This window comes from Melanotaenia boesemani, chromosome 14, assembly GCF_017639745.1.
Source record: "Melanotaenia boesemani isolate fMelBoe1 chromosome 14, fMelBoe1.pri, whole genome shotgun sequence".
Lineage (NCBI taxonomy): Eukaryota > Metazoa > Chordata > Actinopteri > Atheriniformes > Melanotaeniidae > Melanotaenia > Melanotaenia boesemani.
Window position 1 is genome coordinate 32,857,333 of NC_055695.1, and position 14,930 is coordinate 32,872,262.

Here is a 14,930-nt window from a genome sequence, read left to right on the forward strand (position 1 = left end):
ACTGGCGCTCTGGGAGGCACACAGACTGAAGCTGGAAGGCAGGGAGGGGTGCAGACAGGAGCTCTGGAAGACAGAGACGTATTAGTGATATTGCTGGTGGGCGACCGAGAGGTCGCACAGACAGGTACTGCGTCTCTGGCGGGCGACCAGGATGTCGCACAGACAGGAACTGAGTCTCTGGCGGGCGACCGGGAGGTCGCTCTGACTGGAGCTGAGTCTCTGGCGGGCGACCGGGAGGTCGCACTGACTGGAGCTGAGTCTCTGGTGGGCGACCGGGAGGTCGCACTGACTGGAGCTGGGTCTCTGGTGGGCGACCGGGAGGTCGCGCTGACTGGAGCTGAGTCTCTGGTGGGCGACGGGAAGGTCGCACTGACTGGAGCGGGAAACTGGAAGGACCCCGAGGCTGGAGAGGAGCGTCCCACTTGGGGACCCCCTCAGAGACCGGAGCCACAGGCGGAAGAGGAGCGCAGCAACCATCTACCTCCTCGGAGACAGGAACTGACAGGCTGGACAGAACCAGGGGCTGGAGAGGAGCGTCTCGCTCTGAGACCCCCTCGGGAACTGGACCCACTGGTGGGAGAGGAGCGTCGAACCCGTCAACCTCCTCGGAAACAGGAACTGACTGGCTGGACAGAACCAGGGGCTGGAGAGGAGCGTCTCGCTCTGAGACCCCCTCGGGAACTGGACCCACTGGCGGGAAAGGAGCGTCGAACCCGTCGACCTCCTCGGAAACAGGAACTGACAGGCTGGACCGAACCAGGGGCTGGAGAGGAGCGTCTCGCTCTGAGACCCCCTCGGAGACTGGACCCACTGGCGGGAGAGGAGCGTCGAATCCGTCGACCTCCTCGGACACTTGTGCTGACCTCGGACGGGTGAGCGCCGGACAGGACCGTTGCGCTGGTGTCGGACACTGTAGAGCCGGGACTGACCGGGGAGCAGGCGTCGGAGGCTGCAGAGCTGAACAGGACTGGGAAGCAGACATGGGAGTCTGTAGGACCGGGGCTGTTCGTGGCTGTGGCGTCGGACGCTGTAGAGCCGGGACTGACCGGGGAGCAGGCGTCGGAGGCTGCAGAGCTGAACAGGACTGGGAAGCAGACATGGGAGTCTGTAGGACCGGGGCTGATCGTGGCTGTGGCGTCGGACGCTGTGGAGCCGGGACTGACCGTGGCTGTGGCGTCGGACGCTGTGGAGCCGGGACTGACCGTGGCTGTGGCGTCGGACGCTGTGGAGCCAGACAGGACCGGGGAACAGGCTCAGGGGACGTGAGCCTGGGAGCTGGAGGCGACACAGGGGACGTGAGCCTGAGAGCTGGAGGCGACACAGGGGACGTGAGCCTGGGAGCTGGAGGCGACACAGGGGACGTGAGCCTGGGAGCTGGAGGCGACACAGGGGACGTGAGCCTGGGAGCTGGAGGCGACACTGGGGACGTGAGCCTGGGAGCTGGAGGCGACACTGGGGACGTGAGCCTGGGAGCTGGAGGCGACACTGGGGACGTGAGCCTGGGAGCTGGAGGCGACACTGGGGACGTGAGCCTGGGAGCTGGAGGCGACACTGGGGACGTGAGCCTGGGAGCTGGAGGCGACACTGGGGACGTGAGCCTGGGAGCTGGAGGCGACACTGGGGACGTGAGCCTGGGAGCTGGAGGCGACACTGGGGACGTGAGCCTGGGAGCTGGAGGCGACACTGGGGACGTGAGCCTGGGAGCTGGAGGCGACACAGGGGACGTGAGCCTGGGAGCTGGAGGCGACACAGGGGACGTGAGCCTGGGAGCTGGAGGCGACACTGGGGACGTGAGCCTGGGAGCTGGAGGCGACACAGGGGACGTGAGCCTGGGAGCTGGACCTCGCCGGATCGCCAACCTGGAACCCTGGAATGGCGACCAGTCAGAAAAACTGTCCCGAAGACTGATCATTTGGTCCAGCCATCTCCTCATCTCATCCTCCGTGGAGAAGGGTGGTCCAGTGTCGAAGAATCCCTTTCCTATTCTCCTTCCGCGGCTCATTCTGTAGTTAGGTCGGACCTTCTGTTACACAGGACCCTCAGGAGACAAGAGCAAGTTAACAGATTTATTGTGAACCAGAACTCAGAGGAACGAACATACAGATACCAATGCTGGAAGTGGTACTGGGGGTGCTGAAGCCAGGAACGGAGTGGGAGTGAGTCCATCTAGTGTAGGTTAAGGTCCGACAATGAGTGACTGAAGGGCTGGTGTTTATGTAGGACTGGGGAACAGAGGAACACAGGTGTGGCAGGTTGACTGGATTGTAATGAGTGGATCAGGAACAGGTGTGGAGGATGAGGGAGGTGAGGAGTGAATGGAGGAGCAGAAGACCAGGGAGTGCTGTAGGATCAGGGGAGTGGCCGGACAGATTGTAACATGGAGGAAGCTGAGATTCTTCAGTGTCTGAATCAAGATGTTTCATATCTTCTATCAGTCTGTGGTGGAGAGTTCAGCCTGATCTGCAGCTTATGTTGGGGCAGGAGAACCAGAGACTTAGGGTGAATCCCATTTCACCCCTTAGCCCTATCCCTCCGTTTTGCGCTTTTATGTGTAGGGGTAGGGGTGTCCCAATTCCTTTTAGGACAGAGGGGTAGGGGTAAGGGGTAGGGCTATATACCCCTTCAAACGAAGATTTTTCAGAGGCCCACTTGAAACGGAGGGGTATGAAAAATTTCCTGTTCTATATGAGAAAGCAAGTGTTTCTACGCACATCATGCTTTCTTGAGGTGCAGGGCAACACACACTCGCACAAAAAAAAAAAAAAAAAAGCCACAGAGAAAAAGAGAGTATACCAGCACACACGATTAATTTTAGTTGCATGAAAAATTCGTACATTACGTCCCACATATGCCTGTCGATAAGCAATAAGTCAGTTAATTGCACTGTAACGAAAAAATGAGCGCAACAAGTTTGCCGCCGCTATAGTTTTCATTAGCCCTCCCATCTTACTGCACCATAGACTGTGTATGACAACAGGTTTCACTATGCAGTATCTCGACTGAACGCTCTTGTGGAGTGATCTCTCTCATGTCATGTTTGACAGCAGCATGTAGCACCACGAGGCCGTGGTGAACCACTAACCTGTGCAGCCGGTACGCTGCGTTTGTTTACAGGGCTACTCTCACGCATCGGCCGTGAGGCTCATGCATTTGAGTGGCTTCTTACGCTCTCACGCTAAACCTCTGATTTCTCACGCTGGAATACACTTTAAGAGCAATGCCGGTTCTAGAGGATTCCCAGTGGGCCGCATTACTTATGTGCCGTGTCCCGGCGTATATGTCAAAAAGACGCAGCGTTCGCTCACTGCTCATAGATCAGACTGACACGCAGTGATAAGGGAGATATTTCAGCTTCACAAACAGCAACGATGCACAATATAGTTTTTCCTAGTTTTTTTAAATACAGCCGACAGTTTTGCTGGTTTTTCCTGTTTGAGCCCCATGTTTAATATTTTTTAATATATTTATTGGTTTTTTTTTTATTTAGTTTCTTCCAGTTCCTGTGTAAAATGTTCTTTAGTGACTACTGATGACATATGTGACTGTTGAAGGGGTGTCCCAATTCGTAGGGGTTGACTTTTCAGCCCTACCCCTTCTAGCTCCGTTTTAAGGGGTAAGGGCAAGGGGTGAAATGGGATTGGGCCTTAAAGAAACTGATCCAGCTGATCCAGAAGTTGGTTCTGGTTCTGCTGGTGGGTCTAATTTCATAGAGAATCCTATTGGGGACTGATATTGTTTCATTTTACTATTATCATATAAACGTTATTGCAGAGTTCATATGAAAACTTCATAAATAAAAGTACATTTTACTAATCTGGCATGGTTTTTATGACTATGGATTTGGTCTTATATCTTCTTAACTTACACATTTTTATTAAAATGATCTTAATAGTAAGATAAAAAAAAGGAGATAATCAAGAAGAAGCAGAAGAGACAGAATGTGATGAAATGATGAGTCTGCTGTCAGACATCATGGTGTTAAATGACAGATGAATGAATGTGAAGGCAGGGAACAACATTTTCAATCATGAATATTGATTCTCTTGATTATCCTTTAAAAAAAGCAGGGAAATAAAAATAATATTCATTTTCTATTAACACCTGTATAAATTACATAGCATGAAAGGGCCTTTCAGAAATGACTGCACATAACACACCCACACACCATCACTTGGCTTCTAAACTGAGCACTATTATTGCTTTCTTTCTTCATTTTTGAGGACAGCGGTACAATGATGTATAAAGATAATTTTAAAATTGGATTCATCAGACCTCATCTCCATTTTGCCTGAAACCACCTGAAACAGGCTCAGGTCCAGAAGTCACAGCAGCATTTTCCTCCTGTTTCCCCCCGTGGGTGACAGATTTCTAACTTGAATTGTAGTGACAGATGTGTTTGTCACCGAGACACAGCTCTGCCAGCAGTAGTCAAAATCAATGAGTTTCTGATAATGAATTTGTCACCCGATGCGAGGATGTGTCTGACTGAAGGGTCTCTGGTTGAGTGAACAATTATCAGTTGTTAGTTTGTGTTTATTTTGAACTTAACTGTGAATTCTCAGATATCTAGAAAATCCCCTAAGCTCACACATGGAATCAGTGTGGTTTGAGAAAATCTTGAAATGAGGGCTCTTCTGAGGGATTTTTCCATTTTAGTTGTTCGATGATAGAGCAGAGTGAAAGCAGAGGGTATGTAAAGCTAAATTACATGTTCAAAAGAGAAGTGTAAGGTCTAAAATCTAATAAGAAGGGTTTTGCTCTCCAGATGTGATGGGAATCAGGTGAGGCCGTCTGCAGTGTATGGGGCTGTAACAGGAGGTCAGTACTGAAATGAACTTTTGTTCCATTCTAGTCAGAGGCCTTCATCTGCATTGAGCTAGAAGTAATGAAAGTGTGGTGGAGCATTGAAGATTGATGCTGAGGAACTCCCAGACTTCTTCTCTCTGCATTTTACCCTCTCTTTCAGCTATAAATTCTCTGCTTCTTCTTTCCTGCCTTCCTGTTTTAAGCTATTAGCTTTGTGTCTCTGACACTATTTTTGTGCATTTCTTCTCTCAGTCTCTCACCGCCTTCCTTCCTCTGCGAGAGTCCTCTTCTAGTGCTCTGTTGTCCTCACTCTCTTCAAAGATCTGCTTTTTAATTGTATAAACAGTAGAATATTAGGATTCGGTTGTTAGTTACTGTTTACATCATTAGTTACATTATAGTTTTTAGCAAAAAAAAAGTGATGTTTCTAAAATTTTGACAAAGTGCAATTACGATTTGCAGGTGTTTCCATTGAATGGTGTTTAGCACATTAACCGTTATTCTCCTGAAATCTCGTCTCGTGAGACTCCACTTTGAGGAGGAAGATTTCTAATTCTTTGTAAAACTCTGCATTTTGCTGTTGTTGGCTATCAAGGATGGCTGTTATACTTTCCGTCTCCTCCTGCTTCTCCCATACCCCGTCTTGCCACCTTTACTTAAAATAAACTGCACTGAGATGACCTTGTTGGGAATTGGAGCTATACATATACAAGCTCATAGATCAGTGGTTGGCGAATAACATATTGCAAGAGTTATGTGTCAGTTTACACAGACATGGTGGTTTTTAATTCGCTGTGTTAAAAGAACAGTGTGGCCCCTTGAAGAATGACCGAACTGGAAGGAAACGCACAGCACAGGTGTCAGAGGGGGAGCAGGAACGTTGGAGACCAACTAGATTCAATCCCAGTGTCTTCCTGACCCACTTTCTCATCTACTTGATGAACAATAAAGGACACTAGAGCCTACAGAAAGTTAAAAAAATAAATAAATAAATGTAGATGCAACTAAAGGACGAGGATTATTTTTATTGAAATCTTACATTTCTATTATCTTTGTGAACTTAAGAAATGTTTTGGCTGCCATGGTCACAAAAATGATTAATAATTAAAGAAGAGCTACTTTGCTTTAAATGTTTGGTAACTGTCATTGGAAAAACTAACATTGTGGGCAATATGAAAAACAGACTTTTTTCTATTTGAATTAAAGTGCAATTTTATTGGTTCTTGTGTGTTATCCTTGTGTATTAAATTATCCTGTGTTTTCTCACATGATGCAACAATGGACGACACCATTATGTTGGTCAAGATTTGGCCTTGTTTTCTGTGTGTGTTTAACATTATTCCAACAGCAACCCCCACCCTCTCCTTCATCTGGAAAAATTGATTAACCTTGCACCCAGAAATGAAAACGTATACATTTTATGCTTGTGTTTTCCAGGTGCCGTCATGGCATATCGGATAGTGTGTGATGCCCAGGGGGGCCCACTGGACGCTGAGGGTTTGAATTGGGATCTGGACAAAGAGGAATTACAGGAACCAGGGTCCAGCATTGATCGCATGCAGATGCAACACGTTGACTGCCAGAGTTCAGGTCAGGGATGACTGGTGTGTCACACACACACAGCTGTTTGTCCATTCAAAGACACCGTAGTACAATGGTGGCACAAATATGGCAGCTGCCATGTATGTAGACCCACGGCAAGTAGACATGAATGGCTCATTCTAAGAGAATCAAAGCAGAACATTTATTTTATTAAAGTCATTAGACACCAACAGACACACAGTTTACAATAATATACACATTTTTGGGGGCATTGACCCAAAAATAAAGTACTTTAATGAAAATCCCCACACTTACTAACTTAAATCTTTTGTAATGGTCTCTAATAGTTTGAGAAACATATTTTTTTTTAATTCATAGAAATCTGATTAATACATTTTTCATCTGTATACTGTGATGGGAAGTTAAAACACTTTGACACGTGAATATTCTTGTGTTTGAAGTGACAGTTTTGCTTCTGTCTGAAGCAAGAAAAAGGAGAGCTACTTCAAAGCTGGACTGAAATTATTTGGCTTTGAAGGACTTTATTTTAAACTGTGCCTGAATTACAGAACCGCTGTCTAACCCTAGAAAAGTCTATCCATACAAGTGATCCAAAAAACACTGAATAAAATATTCAGTCTGTTTGCTGTTTAGAGCTTAATGTACTTCATCTTCATCTCTGGAAGAAAAAGACTTTAAAATAATAACTATACTTTGTTCTCTCTTTCTTTTACCCTCCTTGAAATTTCTGTAGTTATCTTTAAATTTTTCTTTTTTCCACAATCCTTATGAGTCAGTGAGGCTGTGCTTCTGCACCGAGATGCTTCAAGCTAGATGCTAACAGAAACGTGCATTTGTGTACACCACACATGAGGTATTTTGCTTGAAACCAAATAGCATTAGGTTGGTGATGAATGCTATGTTGAAGGGGTTGCAACAATCAGCTAGCGGTGATGATCCCAGTTGTTTGGACCTACATGGTGAACAGACTGAACAACAAACCAAAGCAGAACACAAATGAATGAGATAAACATCTTTTGTCTGCAAGTTTTTGTTTAATCTGAGGTTTCTGCATTTTGGTGTCACAATAATTTTACATGAAGTTTCTATTAAATTTGACTTTCAGGTTGTTCAGACCCTGGTCCTGACCCTGATCCTGAGCTGATGGAGCCAATCCAGCCTTCTGTCTCAGTTTCACCACACGGACGGTTTGAACGACTCCAGGAAGATCCCAACTATATTTCCCACTTTACCAGAAATCCAGGCCACAAAGGCCAGAGACGACTCCCCTGTTTTGTACTCAGGTATTTCCAGAATCCTCTGTAGAGCCTTTTATTCTCATCCTGCTTTTTGTCTGTTAGAGCAGGGAAACATGCTAGCCAGCCAACTTCACACCCTGCTGACAAGTTACCTTTCAACAAATAAACCCTGAAAGGTTCATCTTTCCTTGTCATATCCATATATATTATATTTACATTTATCTTTAAGCTGAGAAGCATGAAATATTTTATCTGCTGTTAAATAGCCGTTTATCTGTCGGTACGTAGGGATGGGACTTTAACTTGTTAATTACGATTAATTACTTAGAAAAAAAAAAAAAACATGTTAAAAAAATTAACACATTTAATCTCAGAGAGAAATCCCCAACAACGTGGAACATTTGTCAGAGCACAATTTCCTCGTGCAATGATTACAGTAATGCACACGTCAGCGCTCGGCTAGCACAGCAAGTTTTCAGACCCATCTAGCAACTCACAACTCTTCATTTAGCAACTTTTTCTGGTGCTTTTGGAGGCTTTTGGAGACTGACGTGAAAGCAGGTATAGTTTTCTCAATGAGCCGCTGGTGCTGCCGACCCCTTTCATTCACTCTCTGTACCGCTTAGTCCATTATGGGTGTGGGTGCGGGTAAGTTGGAGCCTATCCCAGCATTAACAGGTGAGAGGCAGGGTACACCCTGGACAGGTCACCAGTCCATTGCAGGGCCAACACATAGGGAACAAACAAGCATTCACACTTGCACACACTCCCAGGGAGAATTTCACCCCACCCCCCTCCGTCCAAAAGCACTCACAACAGCGTCAGTCCTCATGCAGCATCAGTCCCAGCTTCCAGCTGCATTCAAAGCTTCATGGCCAGACAGAAAATTAAACATGCAAAGCTGCTACTGGCTGACCCCGCCCTGGCTTACCACCAGATAATAATGAAGATATTAATGAAGAGTGTGAACAAAAATGTTTAGGAAGTTAAAAGTACTGTAACATGTTGTAGATTTCTACTTAGAGAATGGCCAGAGCTGTTACTTAAAATGACAGTTTAACTTCACGCCTGTTCAGTTTTGGCCAGCTGTATTACTAGAGCTTGAGTTTACACTATTAATGTCTGTGTCTTATTATTTGACTAAGTTGTCTACTAAAATACATTTAAATGATAAAAATGATGTTTTAGGTGGCAAATATTGTTAAGGCCTATTTATGCTTCCTTATGCAGATAATAGGTACATCTGTTTCAAACGCTTCATTTGTTGCAGCTTATACATCATTCATACTTCCATGCATCTTTTATGTTGCCATGGTTGTTCAGTCTATTTGTCCACTAGTGGGCAGTGCTGATTTCAGAGTTAACTCCCATGTTCTAACATCTGTTTCAGACACTGGTTGGTGGTGGTAATGTCGCGCTATTTGTTGTTTACAACCACCCAACATGGCCAACACGTTCACACAACCTTTCTTCAAAAGCTCCTGCCAATTCTACAGTTGTCCTCATTACCTTTGTCTTCTTTTGGTTCCTCTTCTTCTTCTTTGGTTTGTTCCTCTTGCTGGTCACGTCAGCTATTCTGCTCAACACTGCCCCCGTGGTTTCCAGTGGTATTGCCCCATTTGCTGTGTCAAGCAACAAATCCACAAGCCTCCTGAAAACCGACCAAATTATGCACGTAAACAACACAGGAGACGGACGAAAGTGTCCATCTGTGTATTAGCTTTTGCGTCAATCATAGGCCATTATGCAATTAAAATGTGATTAATCAAGATTAATTTATTGCAAAGCCTCTCTGCAATAGAGGACGTGTTTCCTATAATGTGAAAAGAAAACAAGTAACGCAGACTGAACCTCTGCCCATTATTACTTCTGAGAGACTCTTCTTCACTGTGGTGCTCTTTCTCTACCCATTCATGGTACTGCTCTCTCGCTGCATAACATAATTAGCTGCAACAATTTAGTCCAGCTTTGTCCACTTTTCCTGTCATTAGTTGCCCTCCATTCAAATCTTTTGTAGATCAGTTGCTGCCATTTAATTCAAGATGAAAGTTTTACTGAAATATGATAAATGTCTGAGTTTAAATATTCACAGTTTTCTGTCTTCATTTCCACATGAAATATTGTTTTCTTAGATTTACACACCATTGCTTTTTATTAATTATTTAATTACATTCTGGACAGCATAGCAGCTGCTCCGAACCTGTGTGCATAAGTAGATAACACATGGAGCAATAATAAAAAAGGGATTAGATAATATTTAACAACATTTTGGAGGCTATAAAATGGCACTTTTCTTATTGGAAAGACTGCCTCAGTTTTCACACATCAACATCATTGTCTAGTCTCGTCCTTCACATAAATTATGGTATATCTGACTGGACGTTTAACCAGTTTTAAGGTACACTGCTGGAACAATAGATCTAACCTGACTAGTTATTGTCCCCTCTATCCAGTACATAATGTGATCTTTTTTGTCTTTGTCCATAGATACTTCCTGGCAGGGTTGGGACTTTTTGTCCTGGGTGTCTTGGTAGGCTGGTTCACCCATACATCTTCAACCAAACAACCTCTTGTTCCACCTGAAACCTCGGACCTGCTGGAAGAGCTGCTGAGAGGAATCAAAGCTGAAAAGATAGATGCCCTTCAAAAGTAAGCTTGCTAGCACTCACAGCCCAGACAAAAACAGCAAAGATGAGACTAAAACAACAGACTTAATAATAAAATAAATGTGTCTAAAGAAGGACGGACTGGGAAAACAAAAAGCGGTTTTCGCTGCCATTGTTTTCTGTTGGTCTGTTATGTCTTCCTTTGTACAAGAATGGGGAATTATTTGTAGGTGTTAAGGGGAAACTAAAATAAAACTGTTATTTAAGTTAGTTAAAACTGTCTTGGAGCTGCACTGATGGTTAAAAGATATAAGAGAGAGAAAACAGACAGAGGAGATCATAGTTTGATGCCTTTGAAGTCTAAGTTCACCATTATCTGCACTTGTTGCCCTCCAGGCACTGATCTATTTATATCCCTACTGAAAAGAAAAACTCAGAAAAAACCCTTCACCAGGTACCAATATGTCGTTTTTTTCCAGATTCTGATAAAAACCTCTGTCAACCCGAACATTGTTTTCTCCAAGCCAAAGGATCATGGGATGTCTGGTTGTATGTCTGTGGAAGATAACTGGCTTTTCCACTGAACTGAGACAATCATGTCTCTGTGGTTTTCTCTGAGTTTTCCACCTTTTCTTTTTCTCCATGTTTTAGTTTCTCACATTTATATTTGAAGCTGCTAAAAACACCCCACCTGTCCGCGCCAGCCAAAGCTACCCGCACACACACAGACACACTGTAGATTTTCCTTTCTGTCAAATATACATGAAATTAGTCCTCTTCTCCTTCTAGTGCTGTCAGGTCTTATAGCTCTTATTAAAACTGAACTTTAACTTCTGAATTAAGTGTAACAACTTCAGCACATGCCACTCCGTGATCTTTCACCTCTGGGGTAATACTGTCTGTCCATGTTGACAATCTGTTAAAAAAGCTTTTCCCATTGCAGCCTGACAGAAAACTACACAATGATCCCTTCTCTCTGTACTAGAGATATTATCTATGTGAACATTTTCCTTTTTCCCTGCTGTCTTACTCTTCATCACAAATTCAGACTCATCGTTGCTCCTTGCATGACTGCTCATGACCAGGGTTGCCAGATCTGACTGACAGTTTCCAGCCCAAACACAACGTAAAACCCACCCACCTCAACGAAAACCAGCTGAAATTTCAACCTCTCTAGAATCTCGTGTTAAAAGTGTGAAACTATTACATGTGTAATAAAGAACACTTCATAAGCACTCAACTTTACTAAATAAAGAAAAAGGATAGGACAAACAGGCTCCCCGACCAGCCAAGAATCAATCAGCCAAACCAGTTAAGTCAGTCACACACACTGCATATAGAACAAAACAGTGATCTTACCTATGCGTATGAACTATGGACTGAAGAATGTTGAACATTAACTATGTACAGTCAATGAAAACCAGAGACTAATACATGTAGGAACTGAACCTCTTCAACAATTGCCAGGGAGGTTTTAAAGTGGCTGATGTCCACCCGTTCCTGCTTAGGCCGGAGCGCACATCCATGAAGCCGGAGAAGAGTGGCGGTCCCATACAGTTTCAGGTGTCATCTTTCAGCTGGGTGACTTGGGAAAATGCCCTCTTAACATGAGCATTCAAAGTAGGCAGAATGAGCAATCTGAAAGCCCCCAGAGATAGTGCTTTGAAACAATTGTTCCAACTAGCGTCTTTGAATGCTTCAAGCCAAAAAGAAGCCGCTCCACTGGTGTCGTCTGGACACGAGAAAAACTCAGTGGTAAGTCTTTAACTTCAGGCCTATCTATGCTGGAGATCATGAGTTTGGGGGAAAGCTAGTCCAGTTTGTGCAGCATTTCAGTTATTGCAGGCAGGCACATTTGACATAGCACAAGCATTCTTTTAGGAAAGCCAAACACGGCGCTGAGATGGTCTCCTTCAGTTCAGACGCTACTGTGTTTGCCTCCAGCAGCTGTTAGAATGTGTAGACACATATAGTCCCTGAATACACCCAGCATGTCTCCTGTTTCCAGCTGGACGTATTTATTCACTGTTTTGATTTCTTTTTACACGGGGCGGAGACATGTACAGAATGTTTGCTTTGCCACTCTACATTTCTTTCAAAATCCTGGCTGAAGTGTAAAAACAGAGTGATTTTTCCTACCAAAACATTTGCTCTGTCTGTTGTAATGCCCACCATGTTTTTGATGTCCAGGCCATACTCACTTAGAAAAGCAGCAATTGCATCAGATATTTCCAAACGAGTCCAAAAGCTCAACAAGTCCCAGATTTAACACTTGCAGTGTTTCACTGACCGGTACTTCACACCTTTACACAAGAGCTTGTACACAGATATGTCCATGGTCTCGTCGAGATAGAGTGAATCTGGAGACGGATCGATATTCTCATAACTCTCCTCTGAAAAGTGGCACCAGAACAGACTTTTTCACTTCATCCTGTGCACTTTGAATGCTCCCACCTCGTCTTAAACAATATCCAACAAACTATCAGCTGCAGTGATAGACGTGTGACAAGCGAGATACGTTGCAATCCTCATTACACTCCATTTTTGGTCATCTTTAATCCTGAATTCGGTGTGCATAGGAGACTTTCTGTTTTACCTTTTTCTCTGACCAATTTCTACTTTTCTTAATAAGGCTGTCAAAGCAAACACTGTTCACATTTTTTCCTTCAATAAAGAAACTTTATGCAGCCTGTTCTTTTTCAACTTACACTTCAAAGAGGTGTGACAATACAGAGAAACTGGATTAAGTTCAAATCCCTGGAAGATGGTTTCTCACTGCTGGCGCTTTAGCCCATATAATACATATTTCTCCCACTAATTACACCACTGTAATAAATTCAGTCTTAGAGCTTTAGGGAAGTGGACGAGCACATTTCAAGGTTTTTGTTTCTCTGTGTATACTGCCTCCACTGTGAGCATATTCCTCTAGTTGTATAACTTCTCAGAGTTTATAGATGTTTTCCTTGGGATGCAGTTTACAAGAATATACACGTAACACGGTAACTTTCGTCTTACGCTATGTGTAGCTTCATCTGGATGTGTAGAGCGTTGTTTTCAGTGTTTTCACATGAATACTGTGACACATCCCAAACCACATTCAAAGAATTTAAAAGATTTTAATCCTTTAAATGGCAGTTTGTTTATTTGATGTAACTTTTGAAGAAAATTTTATTCTTTAAATTTTTTTCATTCTTCAGAACAAGTATTTACACTAAACTAGTCTGTGCTAGCAGATCACGTTAACCCCCATCGTATGTCAGTCTTCACTATAGTAGATCCAGTTTGACCATTGCTTGCCTCCTATTGTATCCCAAAAATCCCATTGTTCCTGCAAGGCCAAGAGAAATTAACTGGTTAGCTGGTTCAACACTTTCTGTAGACGTTTCTACAGATTTAACTCTGCACTGTGTGGTTGGGTTTTAATTCACCTCATCATCACTGCAGCTCATTTTACTCATTGTTCAATCTTCAACTCTGAGCTATTGTTTTTTTTTTTTTTTTTTTTTTTTTTTTTTTTTAATTAGTGTGGAAGCTGAAGCTTTTAATCCCAGTCAGCATCATACATGATGTTTCCAGCCTCAGCTGTCTGATTATGAGGCTAAAATGATGTAAAATGAATGTATGAATAGATATAGCAGCATAAAGGCCGACCAGAAGAAGAAAGCAGAATTTATTACTAACAGAACTTTGTATAAAATAACACACAGATCAACAGTGACCAAGCCTTTTCTCATCTCATCGTTCTCTCAAGTCTTGGCTTTCAGGAGAAAAATATTAGCATTGAAACAAACACACAACAGAAACTATTTCCATGTTTCCATTTTTTCCTCATTTCCACTTATTCCTGCTATATAACATGGCACTGAGTGAGCAGCTGCGTGTTACGGCAGCTCTGCCTCCTCTTTTCTTTTTTTTAGCGTTTTCTATGGTTTTTAGACATGCTTTTCTTTTTTTCTTTAAAGTAGTCAGTACTAGGTGCAATTCTGCACATGGGAAGCCTACTTTTATTACTTTTTTATTTGGACTTCTGCTTCTTTTGGCACTTTTCCAAACTTCGGAGGGGGACACCTTTGGTTTCAGCCATGGCTCCATTGTTTACACCAGGGACCAGCTGTTAGCTCTGCGCAGCACTGTTCTTCTCTACGCGGAGAAGCCGGAGATTCCCGTGGAGATATGGAGAAAAAGAAGAGGCTGCAGAGCAGGAAGAAAGCTCCAGGAGAGGAAACAGAGGTACAGGCCATATTTACCCTCTGTGGTTATGGGAAACGTTCGTTCCCTCTCCAACAAGACCGACGAGCTCACGGCTCTGACCTGGTTACAGCGGGAGTTCAGGGAATGTAGCCTCATGTGTTTAACGGAGACGTGGCTAAATGGACTTATTCCGGACTCTGTGGTTTCCCTGGATGGATTTAAACTTTCGCACGCGGATAGGAGTGCGGCGGAGAGTGGTAAGAGGAAAGGCGGGGGACTCTCGGTGTATGTCAACGAGAGATGGTGCAACCCGGCACACGTCTGTGTCTACCATCCCCTTCCCCCGACCACCTTCATCTTCACCTTCACTTTCACCTACCCCCCATCTCCACTCCACACCAATGGATTCCACCACCAGCCCCCCACTGCCCTCCACCTCCCCCCTCTCCCTTTCATCGGCCCAGGTGAGGAGAGAACTGAGGCGGCTGAAGAACAGGAAAGCTGCAGGACCAGATGGCCTTAACCC

General features: G+C 44.2%; 1 protein-coding gene across 2 annotated transcripts in view; it reads left to right on the forward strand.

Moving 5' to 3' along the window:
- Positions 1–14,930, forward strand: part of LOC121652648 (inactive N-acetylated-alpha-linked acidic dipeptidase-like protein 2) — a 613,163-nt gene that overhangs the window by 184,422 nt on the left and 413,811 nt on the right. For both annotated transcript variants that reach the window (XM_042005529.1, XM_042005530.1), the window contains 3 exons: positions 6,244–6,396; positions 7,475–7,652; positions 10,095–10,256. In XM_042005529.1, coding sequence (XP_041861463.1) covers positions 6,252–6,396; positions 7,475–7,652; positions 10,095–10,256 — 485 coding nt within the window. In that variant the 5' untranslated portion in view covers positions 6,244–6,251. The remainder of the gene's footprint in view (positions 1–6,243; positions 6,397–7,474; positions 7,653–10,094; positions 10,257–14,930) is intronic.